This window comes from Asparagus officinalis, chromosome 4 (assembly GCF_001876935.1).
Source record: "Asparagus officinalis chromosome 4, Aspof.V1, whole genome shotgun sequence".
Taxonomy (NCBI): domain Eukaryota; kingdom Viridiplantae; phylum Streptophyta; class Magnoliopsida; order Asparagales; family Asparagaceae; genus Asparagus; species Asparagus officinalis.
The window spans coordinates 26,738,083-26,753,368 of record NC_033797.1 but is presented as its reverse complement, the minus strand read 5'-3'; the positions used below and the strand labels follow the sequence as shown (position 1 = coordinate 26,753,368).

The 15,286-nt window shown below is 36.3% G+C and overlaps 1 protein-coding gene across 1 annotated transcript; it reads left to right on the top strand.

Moving 5' to 3' along the window:
- On the top strand, positions 7,396 to 15,284 carry LOC109837031. The gene is made up of 5 exons (XM_020405111.1): positions 7,396 to 7,574; positions 7,683 to 7,737; positions 8,688 to 8,922; positions 9,003 to 9,110; positions 14,302 to 15,284. Exons 3-5 carry the CDS (start codon positions 8,736 to 8,738, stop codon positions 15,057 to 15,059), a joined length of 1,053 nt encoding a protein of 350 aa, XP_020260700.1. The 5' UTR covers positions 7,396 to 7,574; positions 7,683 to 7,737; positions 8,688 to 8,735; the 3' UTR covers positions 15,060 to 15,284.

Here is a 15,286-nt window from a genome sequence, read left to right as displayed (position 1 = left end):
TTAAAGCTTTCAGAATAATTAGTTATCATCATGCAATAGGGATTCCCACCATCTTTACTTAGTGTCCACCGGTCGATGTAATCGCTTCCCAAACTACTTTCAATCCAATCATGTGCAGCTTGAGATGTTGCCTTGATTTGATCCCGTATCCGATCATACACACACGTTTCGGGTGTAACACTCACTTGCCAAAAAAGGTTTTGTAGATGTACTTGACCAAAGCTCTTTTTAAAATTAGCTCTAATGTGCCGTAAGCAATAGCAGTGATTGTGATGAGAGCCAAATCTCCTGTAGAATGCTCTTGGAATTTATTTCATCCTATCGGATATAAAAGTAATTTTCCTAGGAGGCAACACATTAAAAATATATAATTGGATGCAAGAAAAAAACCACTCCCAATTTTCACTATTCATTAAAAATATATAATTGGATGCAAGAAAAAAACCACTCCCAATTTTCACTATTCTCGACCTCTACAACTGCGAAGGCCAAAGGAAATAAGCCCAAACCACTCCCAATTTTCACTATTCTCGACCTCTACAACTGCGAAGGCCAAAGGAAATAAGCCCCCATCTACATCTACTCCTGTAACGACAAGCAATACACCATTATATTTACCGTATAAGTGTGTCCCATCAATGCTAAGGATCGGCCGACAAAATTTAAATCCCTTGATCGAAGGACCAAATACCTAAAATACAGAGGTGAATTTATGAACTCCCGGTGACCTCTTTGGTTATGAGTTTGTATTCAGATCCAGAATTGCTTCTTTTGATCACATCAAGATATTGAGACAGTGTCGCGTAAGACTTCTCCCAATCACCAAATATTTTTATCGTCGCAATTCTCCTTGCATTCCACGCTTTGATATATGATATTTCAATCCACTTATCATGTGACACTCTATCAATTATGTCATCGGGCTTTAGTTCATATGAGTACAAATACACAAATCATGCACAAAGGCCAAAAGTGAAAATCTGGGAATAATGACCAGTTATGAGTTTTTATGTTTTGCACACCGATAAAGTTAGAATTTGGAAAAGTGTAAAATACCACAGTTATAGGTCTCTTCAGCAGCTTTCTAACAAGTCTTAGATCACCTCATTCCGAGTTCGGATGGGAAAGTTATAGAGCTATGTAAGAGGCGGAGGCACCACTGTGGTCTCTCTCGAACATTGGATTGTTACATGTGTGAACACCACAATATTTTATGATCCTAAAATACCCATTTTGTTTCTTTCCAGCAAATGCATATAACTTCTAAGGACATGTGTAATCAGATTCATTCCCCTCTGCCCGACCTTATCTTGGTGTATTCATAAAGCAGATTGCCTCATAACTTGTGCGATTGCTTTTAATTTGCTTGAATTTGACTAACTTTTTGATTGAGTAATCACGAATAGAATCAACCAATTGGTCTTTAATCTCAAATAATTCACCAACTCTGAAAGGGATTGTAGGCGTCAAAAAATGCTGAAAGGAATCCAAACACAGCTCAAAAGGAAGTCATCCAAAATGTCAAATTCTTTTATCATATCTAAGAACCCTAACAGCCACCAAACCCCCATAAACCCTATTTTGAATTCTTGGAGATGATTGGAGGCTTTCAAGTTGGGTTTTTGTTGATTTTTTTTTGGCTTTTGGAGTGGAGATCTCCTTCAACGTTGCTTCTAACAAGTTTTTCCTTCAACCCCAGGCGAGTAACATCTCTACTAATCCCCCTCCCAGTTTTTTTTAAATATTTTTAAAGAGGCCGTGCGAGACAGTCTTTACTGTCTCGCCGTGCGAGACAGGATTTACTGTCTCGCACGTGAGACAGCTTTCAGATGGTCAAAACCGCCTTTGTAACTGACCCTACACGTGGCCATTAACTGTTCAAGAACGTGGGAAACATCGTGGGCAAGAATCATGTGGATAACTGCCAAAATAACGGAGTTTGAAACGTGGGAAGGCAGTTAAAACAAAAACTGCCTGACGGTTACTGTTTCCGAGACATCGTTTACTGTCTCGCGTTCTGCTGAAAATCTGCTGCACATATACTATTGAGCTAGAAATTTGAAATAACAAATGAAATCCAAATTGAACCAAACTAATGCCAATTGAAAGATATGTGAATCTAGTTTTCAAAACAGAAAACCATACCTATAGATAGTTTTCCTAGAGAAAGATATGCTAATTTTACTGATGATATATCCTGCAGAAAATCTGCTGCACATATAAAATGTTTGACTGGAAATTTGAAATATCATATGAACTCCAAACTGAGCCAAATTAGTGTCAAATGATAGCTATGTGAGTCTAGTTTCCAAAACAAAAAACTATTCTTAAAAACCGTTTGTCCAGAGAAAGATATTCTCAATTTACTAATGATATGTTCTGCAGAAAACTGCAGATGTGCTGATGATCCAAACAACGATCCTGTGTTTGTTTCCCAAGAGTTGTAATTTTTATTTTGTTGTGTAACAGAAGTCTTATAAAAAGGCTATATCTTTTTGAGTTTATTGTAATCGACTGAAGATATAATGAATTCCATGACAAAACCAACTTTTGACGCAAACAGGGATCTCCTCATCATCTCCTCTATTGGATGAACTTTCGCCAATGTGCATATCATGTACTATGGAGGAACGAACCCACTCATCATCCTCAAACTTGTCCGAGGGAGGGGGGTGGTTCTTCGTACTCAACATATTTATTATTAACATAAGCTTCATCTGGCCAATCCGTATTCTCTTCATCATCTTCACCCACAAATTACATGCTGTCAATTGGTGCACTATCTTCATCTTCACCATTAGAGGCGTCACTTCTTTCATCCTCTTCATATGAAGGTGCACCACTGTGATATTGAAATTGAGTCCATTGTATTTCACTCGAAGAAGAAAGAAAGCCTTCAGACTCAACTCCCAAATCTAACATGCGTGAGAATTCTCCTGGAGGGTTGAATATTTGGCTCGTACTATGTGGCACCGTTTCAATAAACAATTCTATGGTTGGTTTGTGACTTGCTCAAATTAAACAAAATACTCATTGAATGATCGTTTGAGATCTCAACCGCGGACGTTCTATCATAAGTTATCGGCCAATTGCATATTATTTTTAGTCGATACTCTCGTGGGCCAATTGTCGTAACTCAATGCAATTCATTAACCAAGTCAAGGTAACTATATGATTCTGATATCATTAACGGGATTGTCACCCCTCCGACATACATTGACATATTATTCATTCCATAATTAATCGTTCCACCATAAGAGCAAGCAATAAAAATCATATTGTTCAACCTATGTGAAACAAAAGTATATCATTTAAATACAAAAATTTAAAAACTATTATCAATTACAACATAAAACCCCAATTACAACTCTAAACCTCAATTACAACCCTAAACCTCAATTACAACCCTAAAATCTAATTACAACCGTAAACCCCCAAATTCTAAACCTTAAAATTGACCCCCAAGTCCTAAACCTTAAAATTGAGTATTCTGTTAGACCCTAGGGGGGTGATTAGGGTCTTATGCTAATCTAATCCGATTTTATGCCAATTAAAATTAATGGCAAATTATTCTTGCAAGAGAGATATACAATATGTTACAAGCAAGAATAATCAATATGAACAAAGAGCAATATCCTAGCAATGAGATATACTATGAGATATATGCAAGGATATATAATTAACACAAGGGTAAACAATCTAAACTAGATAGTGGGCAATATAATCAACAAGTAATATACAAAAGCGATATAAGATATGAATATAAAAATAAGTGCGCAAATACAATCACAAACAAACGATATGATTACGAAGTTCGATCCTCACGACCTACGTCTCCGCTCCTTACCTTGAGGAGATCTCCACTATCACAACCGGGTTTTTTACGTTTACCCGAACAACATTTACACCTCACAATACGGTTTTCTAGTTTACCGAAAACTCTACAACTAACACACTCTTGTAATCCCACTCTACACCCTCTCAAGTGTTGAACTAGACGTGTCTCCCTCAAGTGCTCGGATACAACCTCTCCCTAGGTTCGTCAACGCCACTCCTCTTGGGACAATCCCCGACTCTCGCCACACACTTCTCTCGGTGTACAAGTGTATTACAACCACTCCTCTTGGGACAATCCCCGACTCTCGCCACACACTTCTCTCGGTGTACAAGTGTATTACAAAGTAATCTCACAATTAAGCACAATACAAAGTGTTTGTTTTCTATAATGGATGAGAACGAATTATAAGCTCACTCTCTAAGTTACACAATCTCACAACCCAATTATACTATGAATGTAAATACAATAAGCTCAATGGTTGTGTGTGTGAAAACAAAGAGAAAATAAAATCAACTAAACTTAATATGAACACTAGCTTAATAAAATGATAATCAAACAATATAAAATATAAAGCTAGATTGAGTTTAGAAAACTTCTCAATAAATCAAGAGTGGAAGGAGAAGAGTTGGATGCTCAAACACCAATAGATGATCTCCTCAAGCTCTTGTGAAATTGATTTCACAAACTCAAACTCTCAAATGCTTAAAAGCTTCTTAAACAAACTTAAACAACACTTCAACCCTTGTTAAAACTTTGTTAAAACATTTCTTGGATTCTTACTGAAAACTGAGGTATAAGAGGGTATTTATAGCCTCACAAAATCTCAGCCAAAACCCCAAAGGAAAAGACCAAAAAACCCAAGAATCAGAAATCTGATTCTGTACCAACACTAGCTGTTGGAGTGAACGACGGTCGCGGGGGAGCCACTTTCGAAGCTGAGAATTTTCCAGAGACTTTGGCGCTCGACCGTGACAGTCGACCATGGGAAAATTCGAGCTGACGGTCGACCGTGGCGGTCGATCGCGAAAGTTTTTGTTTGACTCCGCAGGTAAAAACTCAGGTGCGGTCGACCGTGGCGGTCGACCGCGAACTGATACATGAACAGAACAATTTGAAAGTTGATTTTCTGATTTTAAAACCATGTTTAAAAATATCAAATAAATTCAGAAAAATGTAAAACTTTAGGAAATGATTGTAGACATGATAATACACATGCTACAAAAACTGGTTTTTAAAAAGGACTTTTCAAATGAAAAATATCATCATTTTACAAAATAGTCCAAAACATAAAAATGTGAACACATGAGTTTTGACATTTTAGCTTAACCATGTTTTGAAACATTACAAAATGATTTTGTAGACTTAATAAAAGATGTATATGATTATTGTTAAGTCTATAAATTAAGAAAATAATATTTTCACAAATACAATAGAAAATGAATATTTATAAACATGAAAACTAAAACTTGTGTTATATATATATATATATATATATATATACAAGGAAACCAATAAAATGTGTGTGTATATGATATTGAGCTTAACGTACTAACACACATAATATAAAATCTAAACTAAATTACCCAAGCTATCTTGATCTTCAATAAGCTTGACTTGGTAAACTTGCAGATGAAGCTTAAACTTGGATCTTCAACTTGAATTGTATGGCTTCATTCCACAATTCCGCCAACCTCCATTTGATATGATCGTGAATGCTCGATTCCATCCATCCTCCAACACGTTGTTTGCCTAGAATAAATACAAAAACATAAATACTAGACAAACAATATTAGGAGTAAATTGTTTGTTAAACATCATCAAAACAAGAAGGCCAACAATCTTCCCCTTTTTGATGATAACAAACAATTTACAAATGGATATATGCATGAAAGAAAATAAATATATAAATTATAATTCACATGCATATAAACAAGAAAGAATATACTCACAATATTTCTCCCCTTTAACAACATCAAATATGGGACAAAGGGATGAAGAGAGCGAAGGCTCCCCCTATCAATATGCATGGGTGAGTATAACACATAGAAAGATATAAGGATTGCTCCTCCTATCAAAATGCCTTAATGAATATATGCAATGAATGCTAAGGCATACATATGTGAGCAAGCAAGAAACATGCTAAACACAACTCACATACAAAAAGACAATGAGAACACATATAAATATGTCAAAATGAAAATAGTATCTCATTAACACAAAAAAATATAAAAGCCATATAAAAGAATAGATTTATGAAAACAAAAGAAGAGGAACATGAGAATCATGCAAAAAGTTTTCAAATAAAAACGAATCAACCAAAAGAAATCATAAATCAAAGTTTATATTCAAAAACAATGTTTGATCAATAAATAGAACTTTCTTTGTAGAACTTGATCAAACCACATATAGAATGCATTATAAGGCACACATAGATGATCCATAAGCACAAACACATAAATATCATCATATAAGTGAAGTATAATGAATTCAAAGAAACAAATCAAAACAAAATCTTTGATAAAAGAATTTTAAGAGAGGCAACAATATATAAAGTTCTTAAGCTTGTTCCAACCCATATAATCATTCTAGCATCTGGTAAACATGATTTGGGAATAAACACCCAATAAACCCGGATAGTTATATAAACACAAACCTCTCATCAAAATCAAAACTAATAATCATGACAACAAAAGAATTTGATCAATAAAAAAATTGTTTTCATGTTCAAAAGTTAAAAGTATAATTTTTCAAAACCAAAAAAAAAAAACACTAAAATTCTTGGTTTAAGAAAAATTATTTTGGCACCCAAACATTCTTGGTGCCGGATCATTTAGGGACATGACCTCTATCATTTAAGCTCAAAGCCCTAGGGTTATGAACCCGTTTGGGCACATATGGTGCACTAGCACGGTCAAAACAAAAATTATACACATGACCTTTCCGATTGCAATAGGTGCAATGAAGAGGTTTAAATGATTTGTGTTGACCAAGTGGGCGTGATTTGTGTTGACCAAGTGGGCGTGCACGGGAATCATTTGCAAATAAAGATTTTTTTTTAAAATTATATCGCAAATGAGAAACATCTTTAAACAAAGGTGGTGGTTTATTTGAGAAAGGACAAAACAAATTCTTATCGGATCAGGATCTCGATATAGACCCGTACCCGGCCTCTTTAAAGCCCTTATTAATTCCACCAGTTCTCATCTTAAGCAGCACGCTGACAGTTCACCCTCACCTAATCACTTCCGCCAGAACACCGACCTTTACTTGCTCAGTCGGTCCAGCAAATAAACCCTGAAGAAAGGACAACGGAACGGCACCGGAGACGGTCCACAGATATAAGGGCGCGGCTGACACCGACACGTGTCGGTCGTTTAGTAACCTCTGGAGTTCGAAATCCCCGTCTTCGGAGCCGCCAAATCCAACGCTTACTCCATTCACCGGTTCCTCATCGAAACCAAAAATAAAAAGAAAAAGTAAAAGAGGGGAAAAAAAGGGAAAACAGAAAAAAAAAAAAAAAAGGAAAAAAAGGGGGGAAAAAAAGGGAAAAAAAAAAAAAAAAAAAAAAAGGAAAAGGGCGGTGAAAGAAAAAAGAGAGAAGAAATAAAGAAGAATAAGGGTGAAGATTATAAGAGAAGCTAGAGATTTTATCGCGATTTTTTCTCGAGAATGATCTCTTTGATAGCGAGAGATCCGAGTCCGAGCTCCGATTTCGGTTGAATGAGGGCGATATTTCGTGAGTTTTTCCATGTTTCTATAGTTTGTTTCTTATTTCTAGGTTTTTAATTGGGATAATTGTTTGATGCATTAGATTTTGTTTTTCGTTTGATTTTGGTGTTTCTAGGGTTTATGTGGAGCGTGGCTGCAGACTTGCCCCGATCTGTCAAACATTTTGAGAGGTAAGGGATCCGATTGATTTTTTTATTGGGATTGATTGAATGCTAGGGTTTCGTGATTAATATATTTTATCAGTGCTGCTAGGGTTTTAGATGAAATTGTTCGATTTAGATGCTAATTTTCATGGAGAAATACTGAGATATGTTGATCTTGGCAATAATTTTTTGAGATAATCTTAGTTGTTACTTACATATGGATTACTTCAGTGCATCTTGCACTGGGTATTTGGGTTGAATTGAAAGGATTGCTCTGCAACTTGATGTGTAAACAAGAAAACTAGCGGTTGGCAATATCCTGTCTGAAATTTCATGTTACTAAATATTATACGTCAACGACTCTATTGAGAATTTTTTTGATGCAATAACCTTTTGCAATGAATAATCTTCTGTAATGAATAGTTCTCACCCCCTTTTCTCAACGATGGTTTGCTTGTCACTGTGAGGTCTTTTCTTCTTGTTCGATGTCGCTGCAAGAGTGAAATGTTGTTAGCTGTGGTACTATGTTAACACTTGATATTTTATTTATATTTATTTATTTGCAATTTCAGCTCCTCGGAGCTTCTCATTAATACATTATCAGGGGCTATTGGATAGATCATATTTATGTTATTCTAATGTTAGCTACACTTTGAATATGTCTGTGATATACTACCAGTGAAGTTAGTAGCCCGTCCCTCCCTAAGTTGCATGGTCTTCTTCTTGAATTTATCAACAACTCTATGCTGAGGTCTCCTCTTGGCAACTATTAGCTACATGTTGAATATGCCTGTTGATTTTAATTTACAGAAACACTTCAGTTTCTTAGAGTAGAAATGATCATCCTGCTTTCCTGCTTTCATTATCCTTGACCTGGATAATCGATCATGCAGTGTCCTACAAATTTCATTGCTTATCAATTCCGTTATTAGCATAGTTGGTTTCTTACTCATGCATGTTGCATGACTGTTTCCCAGGTTTCATTTTACCTCTAGAATTTCTGCAACGCGTTTCTTAATCTTAAGATGAAACCAAAAGCAAATGGGAGTATACAGAGAGCTCAAAGAGTGAAGCATGTTCAAGGAGAAGGGCCAAATTGGGTTCTTATTGCAGGTGGTGCATTGTTAAGTACTTTGTCATTTAGGATTGGGTGCAGACTGAAGCAGGCTTTTGATGCAAAAAGATCAAATAATGCCCATAATACATTGAAAGGTCTCAGTATTTGCTGTTTATTAAGCCATTCTGTTCTTCTTTTAACTGCATCTTCTAACTTATCAGCTATCACAATGCAGAAAATGGAAACTGTGTAGCTCAGAGGAGACCTGCAACTTGCAAGTTGCATTCAAATTCATATTGCTATACTCAGGAAGAGGATGATGGGTGTTACCACTGTCTCTCAGGTAGAGTGTTTTGGATCCATGTCTTGGTTCTTGCTTCAGAAATTGCTTCTACAGAATTTAGTTATTTGTTTGGTCCTGCTCTCGCTGTCATTCTCTCCTTGGGATTGACATGAAATTATTCTCTGAATTTTCTTTTCTCTGCAGTTTAAAGACTTGGAATATTTAATTACTTAGTCTTTATGGTTTTGATATTCAAGCGAAACATACTCAATACATTTTCAAGGTGATTGGTAGGTATTAATCTATTTCATATTATATTTGAGAATTTACTTGGTTGGTATGTGATGTCTTTTATATTATATTAGACAAACCAATTACAACCAACAACGTCATTTGGGACTCTTGTGTAATTGACAAATATAGTCTTTTTCATCCTTTAAGGATGAAATGTGAAGGATGGTTTCTGTTTTCATGTTCAAACTTGAAAATTTTCCTTAAATTTGAATTCTCAAGTGAAAGGCCAGTTAACAATTTAAGGATGGTTTCTGTTTTCATGTTCAAAACTCATATCTGTGGCTAACTCAAATCGTCTTATAAAGAATAAAATAATCTAATGAAGCTTATCAATAATATTTGATTTAGCATACTATAGGAAGCTGTACTTTTAAAGAGAAATTTAGATATAAGTAAATTAAAGGAATCTTTGTGGTCACCGTGTGATTGCCAGAAGCACTTGATGGAGTGTAGATAAAAGATGCAAGACGTTACATACTTGCATCATACTATGAAAGTCAGGTGGCCTATATTGTTGAGGTGGACATTTTCCATAGATACGAAAATAGTATTCAATATGATTGGAGATATCTAAGTGTCATTTGTATAATTCAGATGTTATCATGACGTTTATGACTGCAGTAAAGGTGCCAGGTCAAACATGGAAGTTGGAACTCATAGAAGTTAGAATTGAAGGTATATGCATGTACAAGTTTCTTGCAGGAGGACTTGGAGGATGGTATCATGGGATACCTACAGAAGATTATGTAATGCATATTATTATCACATAATTGTAGCCATAGTAATGAATGGTGAACATAATCAGACCACTCCATCTCTTAGGAGTTAACCTACCTGTCTGTTTAGCAATGTCTAAATGATGTTAGGCTATCTTATGAGTCCAAAATGTCATTAAACTTATTGCACATAATATGTAAATTAAGCTATGTATATTATTATATATTATTCTTGCAGAGCGTCTTCTGAAAGTCCTAAGATTCCTTCAATCCTGACGTGATCAGTTTATCACATATTATGATAAGTATCTAATTACCAGATGAAAATGTATTCATTTTTTTCATTTACTATTGAAATAAGCCCATCTTCATTTGTTTCTTTAAGTTCTCAGAAGGGTAAAATTGGTAGTCCTTTCATTTTTGTTCCCATCTATTCAATATCAGCACCTTGTCTGCTGATACTTAAAGACATTAGCTCTCTGCCTCCATTCTCTCGCATTTGACTCTCTACTGTTTAGCTGTTCATATGTGACCCTTTAAGCGTGGATGCTCACAAGTCTTTCTTATCTCTACTTTTTGCCTGCTAAATCAGAGTCTCTCTTATCTCACTTATGGAAGTTATCTGCTTTTCTCTCTCTTAATGATCCACTCTCCTATATCTCCCTCACATTTCCTCTCCCCACTCAATTTTCGGAAGATGAACCCAATCCAGTATGTTTAATCAATTAAGTTTCTAACTCCATCAATTGCAGATTTGCATCCAACTCTAGCTTATTCATTGTATGTTACTTGCATGATTGCATCCCATAACGTAGTTCGCTGCCAAGAGGCTGGCTTCCTGTGGTGATCGGATATGAGGCATTAAGCCATAGGCAATCCTACACCCATAAGAATTCAACAAGGCCTGGGAGTTCTTGAAGTCTGCTTTATTAGCTAACATCTAGGTAGCACAGACATGGGTGTGGACATGTACACGGACTCGGATATGGACACGGGACACAACAAATTTGTAAAATGTAGGATATGGGGACACGGCTATATATATGTGTGTATAAATTTTACATTAGATCAAATATTGAATTAAAATATGTATACCATTTGTATGTTTCTTTCTATTATCTATACCAATTAAGAATCAAGTTAAATAAAACTAAGGATAAAGTTTAGTTTTGATCGCATAGGATAATACAATGAGTATTTTTTAAATATTTAAATAATGAGTGTCAGTTTTCGGTTTAAGAAACAGATTGAGTTTGTACTCGATATTATGAAAGCAACTAGTTTAGAGTATAAGTAATGGGGAAAACAGATTTTGCTTTGAACTACACGTGTCCATGGCGTGTCCGTGGAGTGTCGGACATGGGCGCCGCCCATGTCCGAGTAACCTAAGCTAACATTTGATTGTCTTTATCACATTTGATTGTCTTTATCTGTTGTTGATAGAATATTATTGGAACATAAACATGTGTGAGAATACAAGTGTCACATGCTAATGCAACCATTTCTATTGTGCAAGATGGTTTCTGCTGATTGAAGCTTGATCTCTCGAGTTTCAAATATTGAATAACAAAATCGAAAGACTTCTCATTGGTAAGTACTAAGTAAGCATGGTTCTCAAGATTGAATCATGTTGAATACCTTCATCTATGCCAGATCGGATCTGATCAGTAGGATATTGAGATATTATTTTCCTTAAAATAATGTCATAAGAGTTGATAAGTGAATCAAATAGAAAAAATTCACCGTTGATTGTTGAAATGAGGAGGAGGAACCCCGGGATACTGTATGTCGAATCCACTATCTGACTTTTGACTTCTTATGTTTTGCTACGTGAATTATTTGTTTACTTTGATGCATAACTTAAATATCCACAATCCTTTATGCCTCATGGTGTCCAACCAATGATGTAACGATCCATGTGTTTGCATTTTCTTGCTCAATCAGAGATTGATGAAAACTGACTCAGATAGAGCTAAAGTTAAGGTGTAACTATTTTGAGGGATTTTTTGGTAATTTATTACAATCAAAACATTGCAACTAAAATTGTTTGGTAAAATATGCTGAAATATTTTGCCTTTAGGCCATTTGACCGAAACATTTCAAGTCAAGATCCTTTTGTTTCTCTTCTTTGCTTGGCGTATGTGTTGTTCAGTTCCTTTTGCGCGCGTCTTAGTAAGCTTGTGCCCATTTTTTAGATACAAGAAGGCTTTGCAGAAAGCCCGTTGCTCCCCTAAGTATTTACCCAGTATTATGCACACATACAAAGGGATATATCGCACGATCCTTCTATTCTACATTTTTACATTCTAAAATTTGTCATGTCGACAGCTTAGGACACTCAACACTTTGGCACCCACGTCTAGAGTCTGGGCAGTGGGTAACCTTACTCAATTTACTTTCCATGACTTTTTTCCTACTTACCTGTAAATATTCACTTTAGCCATTTATACATTTATGTTCTATTGTTTGTTTTCCATTGTACTTTTTCCAATAATTGCCATTTTGATGTTCATGAAGCTTAGTTTCATAACTAGGAAATTGATGTTTTGCTAACCTCATGGGCAACTCTTATTTGCTTACTCCAATTTGTAGCCTTTGGATTTGTGTGCTTTATCATTCTCAATTATTTGCTGATAGAACAAGTCATGTCAAAAGGGAACTTTTAAGCAATAAACCTTATAAGGGAAAATTCTTAGATTTCTTATATCTAATGGATGATGGCAAAACTACAGTTTGTATGGGTTATGAATCTCGTCAAAATGGTTTTAGGAAAGGAAAAATACAGCTTGTAATCAAGCTTTAGTTAGCTTAAGCATTCATCTCTTTTTAGTATTGTAGATGAATGTGGGCACTCAAAAATGCCAAAAGGGAAACGAGGGTCGCACCTCATTGCAAATAGGTGAGGGTCATTATCAGGGCACCTCGTCTCGTCAATGAAGATGAATGTTATTCAGAAGCTCAACTGGAAGCATTGAAGCTCATTGTCAAGGACGAAGTTCGAAACTCGTCGTTGGAAACGAGGATTGAAGGTCGTCAAACATCGAAGTTTGTTAGTGAAGACGAAGCTTGTCAAAGGAAGTTCACAAGACTTGCTAGGCAATTGGACTCAGCTATTGAAGACGAAGTTCACCAGTGAAGACGAAGCTTGTCAGACGAAATCAGTGAAGACAAAGTTCGTCAAGAGAAAATTGCCATATTGTGAAGCTTGCCTTATTAGACGAACCTCGCTGCGTATCGAGGTTCGTCTAATCTGACAACCTCGCCACACAGCGAGGCTCGTCATCCACACAAAGTTCGGTTGTAACGGTCACGAGGACCAAGTCAGCCCACGTGGGTTAAATTGCAGGAGGCCGTTACGTCCATCTACCCACTATTTCAGCACGTTAGTTACGTGCTAATGGCTTATAAATAGCCCCAAGCAACTACGAAAAAGCCATCGTGAGCATAGGCGCAAGAAACCAAGGTTAGCACTCACGTTCTTTGAAGACCCGAACCTCGGTTCTAGCCATTGAAGCCATCAACAGAGGTTGATTCCTCTTTCGAGTTGAAGCGATCTTGATCTGATTGTCAACGGGAAGCAAACTCGACTTGAGTATCGAGTGAGACATCCTTTCGTCACCTAAAACCCGTGTTAAACAAAAGAGAGGTCAAATTAATCTTCTCTTCCTCTATACTCGAGAGAGAGCGATTGTAAGGGATTCTTACCAAGTGAGAGAATCCATTCTTAAAATAAGAATCAATCGTATATTTCTTTTTCAACCCTACAATGAAGAAATAAGAATCTTTGGATCAGTTGTTCAGTTGATGTTTTTATAAGCACTAGTGCGCTACTAACTCACACATAGTAGTCAAAATCTCAATTGTTGAGAACACAGTCTACAAATTCTCTGGCAAAATGGGTGACATTTCTTGTTATACTTAAGCTGAAATATTACGTCCTCAAGTCATTAGTTCAAGCAGATTCTAGGTTTACCATGCTGATTGCCTTAATATTTCACTTCTGTGAATGTATTCTGGCATAGACTCTTTATTATAATTATGCAAAATATTGCGGTGTAGGCATTTTAATGCTCGACACAAAAAAAAAGGAAAAAGCAATAATGAAAATAAAATAAATCGATAAATAACAATAAAAATAAAAATAAATGTGCAAGAAAAAAAGAATGTGAGAATATTTTGAGTCTGCTTTTCCTCACTATATGAGAAATTCTTATGTTACTTATAAGCTAATCTCATTACAGGGAACTTAAATGGTGAAACGAACATCAAGCATTCACCCTCAAGCCCAATGTCTAAAGATGGAGATCATTCCCTTCCACTCGTAAAAATCCCGACAGCAGAATCACATAAAGATGGCAATGGTGTTATGTGGGCATCATCACCAGACCGTCTCGAACTTCCTCGGAAGCCATTTCACCGTTCAAACAGTTCAGACTCGCCTTCTTTCTCGGAGTCGGGGTCAGATATCTACAGCAAGCGAGAGGTAATACAAAAGCTCCGGCAGCAGCTTAAGAGACGGGATGAAATGATACTGGAGATGCAAACCCAGATCTTGGACCTACAGACTTCTCTAAGTGCCCAAATGACCCATTCAGCACATCTTCAAACTCAGGTTGATTGTTCCAACCGTGAATTGTTCGATTCGGAGAGAGAGATCCAACGGCTAAGAAAGGTCATTGCTGATCATTGTGTAGCAGAAGCTGCCTCCCCTGAAAGAACTGGAACCAACAACAGAAATTGGCAGCCTGAATCAGTTAATGGGGGAGTGAATGGATATCTCAACAATGGAGATGTTGAGCTGCACTGTGTTGGTCTTGAGAAGGGAAGAGGAGATGCAGAGAAGGTTGATATGTTGAAAAGAGAAGTCGGGGAACTGAAAGAGGTGATAGAAGGAAAGGAGTTCTTGCTTCAGAGCTACAAGGAACAAAAGGTAGAACTGAGTTCAAAGGTGAAGGAGCTGCAACAAAAACTTGCTCTACAGGTACCAAATATTTTGTAGCAGAAATTCTCAGAGTAGTTATTCTTGTTTAGTTGTCATTCCACAATGAGAGCTGTTTTTTTTCGTGTTGCTGTGATTTTCTATTTGTTGTATAGTTTCTGGAGTATGGTTTTGGCACCTCCATGTCAACATGTCAGAATCTAGTGAAGGCTTGTTAAAAAAATGTAGAACTGATATGGATAGTGCCTGGGGTTTTGAATGCAGGACTCATATGAAGTTGTTTGATG